We start from the raw sequence: 8,953 nt of genomic DNA on the forward strand, positions 1-8,953 counted from the left end.
AAAGTTATAAACATATGGAACCGAAAAAGCTTCATGTGGTGATACAGATACTCACAGCTGCGGGGTGTGCTTCCAAAACTGAAGCCCTGTTAACAGACACTGTACTACTGCTGATGTAAAGCTAAAGCTGAACAAAGACAAATATCAGCTATCTCACCATTTGGACATTAGACAGTTTCCTAATATGCACTCTGATCACAATGAAATTTTATACACAAATACAAGAATTGGATGCGAATTAAATGAATTTATTGTCACAAGCAGCAGTCACATAACACACAGGTTGAGTTAATACCATCTCCATATGCTGAAGCACTAAACACTTAATATTATAAATGAAATAAAAAATCGTCATTAATATGCCAGTTGATGGATCAGGTGTTGAAAAATAAAACCACCACAGGCAAGTGATGACCTGCTTCATCGACCATGTTGAAATGATTGCTACATTAAAGGGGATTCTAAATATACTGGTTAGGAACAGCACAACAGTTTCAAAACATCCCAGACAAAGCATTTCTACCCCTCAGTAAAGTCATGCAGTCTCTAGCTTTACAGAACCATGACACTTTTTTTGCCTCCTTCTTGCCTCCTTCTACACTGCTGCTCTTAATTTTATTTGTTTGTTTAAACTGTGTTTGATTGTTTATTTCATATTTCATTTAAATTATCATTATGGCCTGTGTACTACTGTGTGAAGCACACTTTTGCCTCTCTTTGGTTTATGATTTTTTAACTTTCCTATTTATTATTATTCATTATTTGTGGAAATTTTTACTTAGGTGCAAATTAGATAAATAGTAACATCAAAGTAAATAAAAAGAATCATTTTCACATGCCATTTTCCACTCCTGTCTGTTTATGGGTTATTGTAGCCAATGCCTCCAAAATGAAATACACATTCATTTTACAGTCATCTCCCTTCAATCTGCCTTCTGATCTGCTGATGAAATGTACTTACATCAACAGCCAAGCAGACTTTGAGATGAGTCACAACTGTGAACCATTCAGATGTTTCAATACCAGTTTCCATACCAGTTACGAATATTTTCATTATCGATTAACCTGTTGGTAATTTTCTCTATTAATAGTTTAGTTGTTTGGTCCATAAAATTGTACTCTCATTGTACTTTGTACACCATAAGTATTGCTGTATGGTAGTGTGCAGTTCTGTGTACTTATACTCAGGAGGTATACCATATGTGAACTCTGTCTAAAGACTGCTGCTGATTATTTCTCTTTCTTTTTTGTATCTGTTTTTATTGGGGATGTTAAATTGTGTGCACACACAACAAGCCATTTCCCTTTAAGTTAATTTAATACACTGTACAATGCAATTGTAAATCGAATAGTGCTCTGTGGGGCTTCTGACACAATTTGTTGGCCAAAATACAGAGCAGCAACTTATCTTCTGACTGAATTAGTAACCTCAAGTACACCATCTCATTATAAGTCCTCTAACAAGCTGGGCGGGAACCATACAGTCCTGAAGGCAAGGCCCACTGACCTCGACCCATCACCCCGATGAGGCGAACCAGTTCATAGATCAACTGAATTAACAATGACACTGTCCTCCTGTCTTAAAACTTTGACTCTGACTGACAGAAAACATTAATCATTTTCAGATGGTTAGAAATCGATGCAGATTATGTAACTTGAAAAAAACACCTTTAGATCATATTATGGCTGAAGCCCAGCAGTACAGTCATGTGTGCTTTATTTAGCAGGCACCACACCACCTGGGATTAAAACGTCTTAAGTATAAGAAGTTTATGAGACCTTAATTCCTCTCTCCCTGCTTGTCCATGTGACTGACTGTCAAGAGTCAAGAGTCTAACATGCAGAAAATACAGTACAGATGAAAAGACACTCACACACTGACTCCAAGCACGTTTATTTCAACTGATATATATATATATACACACACACACACACACTGATAGACAGACTCTATGATGATAGGAAATACAAGATCTATCATTTTCCAAATGTATGTAGAAGAAGAAACACACAGACTAATACCACAGTATGTTTATCTTGTGCATATATATCCCGCATGTTGTATATATTATGAACACATACAGGGGGTTGACAAAGGCAAAGAAAAAAACGAAAAAGAAAAGTGAGGGGATCTTCTGGCTCTGTTATACTATGGGGGCCATTTCGCTAGCATGGCTAGGCTCCACTGATCTCCCACTGATGAAAAATTTCTATCCTGATGGGAGTAGTCTCTTCCAGGATAACAATTCCCCCATCCAAAGAACACGAGGGGTCACTTAATGGTTTGATGAGTATGAAAATATGTGAATCATATGCTAGGGTTGTGTTCATCCCTCCAGTAGAGTTCAGAGACTATATATCAATGACAAGGAGGACTGAAGCTGCTCTGGGAGCATGTGGTGGCCCAACACTTTACTTTTAATTTGACCCTGTCTGTATATGCACAGACATATCAAATCAATAAACTCCAGATTGAAAAACTGTTCATATCAATATTGCTGAAGTTTGTAAGAGTGTTTATTTTCTCCTTTTCTTTACATCATTCACTATTGCCCTTATTAGACTAATTGGATTGGCTGGCCAATCAGGAAGAAGCACCTCCTAAGTCAGGGGTTTAAGCAGAGGAATTAAAGGGTGGTTCTGGACAGAGCTGCTCAAACGACTTGATCCTTGAGAGGGACCATCTAATCGAAAGACGCCAAGAAAGCCAGGAAGGGTCAAGCACCTCCCTCCCAATCCCCTTCCGCTCGGAAATCACCTTTCAGCACGATTAGTGCTTTACCCAGATTCTTTGCAGCAGCTCACAGAGAACCGTCAAAATTTCAATCCTTGAGGATCTTGAGTATCTGGAGGAAGAAAGCATGGGTGCTGGAGCAAGTGCAGAAGACAAAAAGTCAAAGGAGTTGGAAAAACAACTCCAAGAAGATGCTGATAAGGATGCTAAAACAGTCAAGCTCTTACTGCTTGGTAAGTGGACTCTTGAAAAGTCTTGTTGCACACAGTTTTGCATTTAGTCTGAGGCTGCAGGGGATGCAAAGGTGTTCAGATGACAGGTTGTAACTTCAAAAGATTCATAAATGAATCTATCTAACTTTTAGCTTCCCATCTCTGACTGAACAAAATTTTTGTGAAGGTTCAGAACAGACATTTTGTAGTCAGCCAGGAGTCAACAGGTATTATTGAAGGATAACATGCACAGGGAAAAAAACATGACTTACTTTTGCTTTAGCCAGCTTTCATTGACTCCTGGAAGGTAACCAACTGATTTTCTGGGTGAAAATTAACTTATGTCATGGACTGTTAGCTGAACTGAGAAAATCAAAATTGTGATGAATAATGAATGAATAATGATGGATGCGTCACGCTAATTTGTTGCATATTCTTTAAATCTTGCATTTGAACCATTTGAGTTGGTATTAAACTGGCACATCTGTTCACTGCTTAGTTAGATGTAAGATACAGTGTGATCAGAGGATTTACAGGCTATGCAGATGGCTTGTTTCAAGATAAAAGCCTACATTAGTTTATTAGAAAGATGGGAGGACTGTTCAAGCTTAGAGCTCAGAGAGTAAAGTGAAGGCAGCAGAGGAAGAAAAAGCTGCAAGGCGAGCAGTTAATAGAGCAAAGAAGTCCTTTCTAAAAAATATTGAAAATACATTTGGAAAAAATCCAACAGTAAATATATATAAAGAACAAAAAACAAAAAATAATGACTTAACCGCTTATTAACGTTTTGTTAATTACAAGTAAAACACTGCACAGACTTGAGCTTGTACAACTAGAAGGTTTTTTGCATTATCAGATTTATTTCCAGGTATCAGCAGAACTCAAAAGCTCTGAAAGGCTTCAAACATGAATGCACTGGGAACTTAAAAGAAATATTTTACTCATATATTAAATCTGAAAAAGGGTGTAATAAAAATGCATTTATTTTACCCTGGCTACATCTTAGAATTGAGATTGACTTTTCAATTTTTATGGAAGGACATTGGTGCTTAAAAGATCATAGCCTTTAGTCAGAGCAAATCACAGCACAGCAGCGATATGTTAATCCGATTAGCTAACTGGTTTAGTGCGGATCCACTTGTTGAGGTCTCTGTTGATCCCTCGATTGGCGCATAAAAGTATAAAATGTATTTTATTATCACTAATGTCACTAACAGAAACATGATCACTAACTGTAACATATTTTAAAATACCTGCGAACATTTACATAAATAAATGTGGGAGACAATGTTAAATCAAGCTGGATTAAGAGATACAGCTGCTCGATTGATGCTGATTTATGTAATAGAGTACGACTTTGTGACATTACAGACACAAAAATGAAAAAAGGAATCTCACTGTCAAAAGAATATCAGATGAAAAAAAAGAACCACTTAATTTTTTACAGTAAATACAAATATATGATGCATGCATATTGTTACCATTTACTTTAAAAACAACACTAAAATCCCTGTTGATTACTGCATCTTTTAAATTAGGTTATTGATGTGTTTTCCTCTCACAACACTGCATTATTCTGATCTGTGACTTGACATTTACTTCTATTAGATAAGACAGGAAGAGCTGACTCAGTAAAGATAAGAAAAGACCCATCTGTGGACTCTAAAAAAAACATTGTGAAAGGATGCAGATAGAGCTGTGGTGGAACAAATTGATGTTTGCAACTGATGTACAGTGCAGCTATCTAACCAGTGAAATAAACAACAAAACTTGGTACTCCTTGAATATAATGCAGTTAGTTATGGAGAGATAAAAAGCTGTTACACTGCTAGTCTTCCTCCTGTATGTCCCAAATCTCTCAAACAACAATATGAATGTTCTAAATCTGCATTAACTGAGATGGTTCAAAGTTTAAATACATTCATTACAAATTAAAAGAAATGTTTGTCTGCGGAATTTGCACCATTTCAATTAGTTAAATTCTGTATTTTAATAGGGTTAATTAGTCACAAACATCTCAATTATCTTTTGCAGCTTGCATTGTCTACAGAGTAAACATTACTATAGAGCTTCCTTTAAACAGCAGATTTAATGTTGCAGAAAAAACTACAGGCACATTCAGCTAATGAGCGTGAATAAACACAATAAAGGCACTCTTCATTAAAACACAGCTGATGAAAACCAAACTTTATACTACCACTGTACCTTTACAAGCTTACTGCAAATTAGCTAAACATTACTGATTCATTAAGCACTGCCGGTTTCCGCCTGACAGAGCTTGTCGAGGGCACAGAAGTTGAGGCTTGAAGTCTTAAAACGCTCAAGCACTAAGTCTGTGGATGCAGCTTAATGTGGCTTCACAGAGTCCAGGACGGGCAGCTTTGTTTGCTCTGTGACGATAAATTCCTCCTGGCCTGAGTTAGTGCACAGTTAGTGAGAGCCTGGTTTTCCTGCAATACAACATGTCTCTCCTCCATCCAGACATATCCAGTGTGATTTGTCAAAGTTTAGAGATGTCTAACAGCTTTTTGGTTTGTGAGGTACAAAAATATTTGTTGATAATCTGACATTACCTTCTGATGCAAGAAAAAAAAGCCAACAAAAGTGTTTGTTGGTGCGTTGTGAGTAGATTAAGTCCTTCCTGTTAGTAGAGCCTTTAGCCATTGTAGAGTTCTCTATTAAAGCATTACGAGGCTTCACGTAGAAATGAGAGCCAGAACTTCATGATCACCACCCTTTTACAAACCAGCTGCAACTGTGGCTCATTAACAGAAATAAATGGCCACGTTACAATCTGAGCAGTTTTCCTCTCCTCGGTCATAGACAACTCTTTCTTTCTTAACTGTGTCTGCAGTTACAAGCCACACCAATCCATATAATGTAATATACTTTTTATATTTTCTGTTGTATGCAACCATAGTATACAGTATATTTATGTAAAATTGTGCAGTTCCTTGTTTAAGTGTCAACATCATATTTTAAACTAACTTAAATGTAGCCAGGTGCAACAAATTAACACTCAACTCTGTATAACATAATACAGTCATATATGTACATTTGTGTGGACACATAGAGGAGCACATGATGGTGGTCACAGTGAGGCTAGTGGATTACATCAGACAGCCATGTCAGAGGTGGGTTTTTTTTATGTAACTCATTCCACAAACCAAATTGGGCGTTGTTCCCTTGTGGTGAAGACAGATATCTTCACACTAGAAAAAATCACCCCTAAAACGATCCACAGAATGGAATAGGCATTCTTTTCTGTATCGGCCAGACTGCTCCTTTGATTGCATCATTAAAGCATATTCTTTGGCTGTATATGGTTTAAAGTGTGTGTCTACTCATCGGCATGTTGGAGAGGAACACAGTGGTTTTGGTGATGGTGCTAAACTTTGTCTTCTCTTCCAGGCGCTGGTGAGTCAGGAAAGAGCACCATCGTAAAACAAATGAAGTAAGTAAACCTTATGGGCTAATTAGATTAAAACTAGTGACCAGAGTGTTAGAGTTTTTTTCATGTGTGACATCCACACCATGTTTGTGGCTAGTAATCAGAGTGCAACAGAAGGTTTCTTTAATCTCATTGGTCAGCATACAGGCAGCAGCCCCGTCTTTGTCTATTTTACTTGCAGTCAAGCCTTTCACAAAGGTCAACAGGGCAAACATCCGCTTACTCTAACATGTCAGCACTTGTTTTGTGCAGTTTGTTTCACTGAGCTGACTGAGATCAGACTCTCACCACAAGGTGGCACTGTGAGTGGAGGATTATGTAGTCTCTGTAGATATCCAGATGTGAACTTAAATTTCCAGAAATTACTTAAACCAGCTATTTTCTATATATTGATAATATATAAATTACCCACTGGCTCAGCCTAGGATAGACTTAATGTAGCTAAGTTTGACAAAGTTATTTTTTTATTAACTGAAGCACTTTCCCCACCTGTGTACAGGATTCTGCATCAAGGAGGTTATACAAAGGAGGAACAACTGGAGTTTAGAGCAATCATCTACGGCAACATCCTGCAGTCTGCTCTGGCTATCATCAGAGGCATGGAGATGCTGGCCATTGATTTTGGCGCACCCGGTGCACAGGTCTCATATTACACCAAGATTTTCACTAGACACATACCTAACTTGTCAAATTCATTTTCATTTTTTACTGACATAAACATATTGATGGATCTTTGTTCTGTGTGTGGTGTGTAACCACAGGAGGATGCACAGAAGCTGCAGAACTTGTCAGACTCCATTGAGGAAGGCACAATGCCCAGTGAGCTGGCTGACGTCATCAAGAAGCTGTGGAACGACTCTGGTGTGCAGGCCAGCTTTGACAGAGCTGCTGAATATCAACTCAACGACTCCGCTGGCTAGTGAGTCTGTGTGTCCCACTAGGAGTAATGGTGTTGTGGTGTAAAACTAAACAGCTAGCTTACAGCAGCTCCAGTGAAGACTCTATTAGTGTTTGTGGATAAAGATGATTTCATATCTAAAGCCCGATGTACTGTGTTTTCTGACATCATCAGCTACCTCAATGAAATGGACAGAATCTGCAAGTCAGACTACCTTCCCACCGAGCAGGATGTGCTGCGATCTCGAGTCAAAACAACTGGTATCATTGAAGAACAGTTCTCCTGCAAAGAGTTGCACTTCAGGTTAGTGAACCACAGTCTGTCTTCACATATTAACACTGAAGAGAGATACCGACTGACATTGCTCTGACTTTGTGTGGTGAACAGGATGTTCGATGTGGGTGGCCAGAGGTCAGAGAGAAAGAAGTGGATCCATTGTTTTGAGGGTGTGACCTGCATCATCTTCTGTGGAGCTCTCAGTGCATATGACATGGTGCTCGTAGAGGACGATGAAGTGGTGAGTTGGGACCCCTGTTACCTCGGCGTAAAGGACTTGAAGACAGACATGCAGCTACTAACTGACCCTGTTCCTCTCTGCCTTTTTCAGAACCGCATGCACGAGTCTCTCCATCTATTCAACAGTATCTGTAACCACAGATTCTTTGCACTGACCTCCATTGTGCTTTTCCTCAACAAGAAGGATCTCTTTGAGGAGAAGATCAAGAAAGTCCATCTGAGTATCTGCTTCCCAGACTATGACGGTAAAACCGACTGACCCTGCTGTACAGAGTTATGACAGAACTGTGTTTGTTGTTAGACCAGATAAACAGTCAGGGCATGAGACCACATCTGCCAGAAATGGAGTGAAAATAGATCAGTCTACAAGTCATTTACTTGTGACAAAATAAAAAGACTAAGACTAAATTAATCAAGTGAAGAAACTTGAGATTAAAATTCCAGACAATTTGAGCCTCAGTGTTGTTCCCCTACTTTAAATTATATGATGCAAGTAATTATATTATCATATCAGTTAATCAACAAAGTGATGTACGTAATGTTCAGAAAGATCGATGTAAGGAGTAGGGTTTCATGAATATTCTCATAAATCTGCTCTCATCTTCACACACTTGATATCCTTTTAGGCCCCAACACATATGACGATGCCGCCAACTACATCAAGACACAGTTCTTGGACCTGAACATGAAGAAGGGTCAGAAAGAAATCTACAGCCATTTGACCTGTGCCACAGACACAAAGAACGTCGAGATTGTGTTCAACGCTGTGACAGACATCATCATCAAAGAAAACCTTAAAGATTGCGGTCTTTTCTAAGCAGCTCCAGTGTGAAAAGAGGTACGCGGTGACCACATCACATCCCTCCAAGGGACTTTGTTGATATAGAGTAATGGGGTCCAGATGAGGCAGACCCCTGGCAATTCAATTTTAACCTCACACAGTGAATTATATCTGGCCATCCTGTGTTGCCAAGCAACAACTTCTGGACATAAGATGAGCTAACACGAACACAAACCACGCAGACTATTTAGTTGCTTTGGTGCTGCTAAGAATGAGAAAGAAAATGAGAAGCAGAAAACTGTAGAAAACTGTTCCCTGTAGTGATTTGTGATTAAATGTCTCAATCAATTCCTCCTAAAAC

The 8,953-nt window shown here is 38.7% G+C and overlaps 1 protein-coding gene across 1 annotated transcript; it reads left to right on the top strand.

The window, feature by feature from the left end:
• Positions 1-2,861: 2,861 nt before the first annotated feature.
• On the top strand, positions 2,862-8,628 carry gnat2 (guanine nucleotide binding protein (G protein), alpha transducing activity polypeptide 2). Its single transcript, XM_053318360.1, has 8 exons — positions 2,862-2,967; positions 6,358-6,400; positions 6,897-7,038; positions 7,159-7,316; positions 7,470-7,598; positions 7,683-7,812; positions 7,903-8,056; positions 8,438-8,628. Exons 1-8 carry the CDS (start codon positions 2,862-2,864, stop codon positions 8,626-8,628), a joined length of 1,053 nt encoding a protein of 350 aa, XP_053174335.1.
• The last annotated feature ends 325 nt before the right edge of the window (positions 8,629-8,953 follow it).

The sequence above is a fragment of the Scomber japonicus genome, chromosome 4 (genome assembly GCF_027409825.1).
Source record: "Scomber japonicus isolate fScoJap1 chromosome 4, fScoJap1.pri, whole genome shotgun sequence".
Classification (NCBI taxonomy): domain Eukaryota; kingdom Metazoa; phylum Chordata; class Actinopteri; order Scombriformes; family Scombridae; genus Scomber; species Scomber japonicus.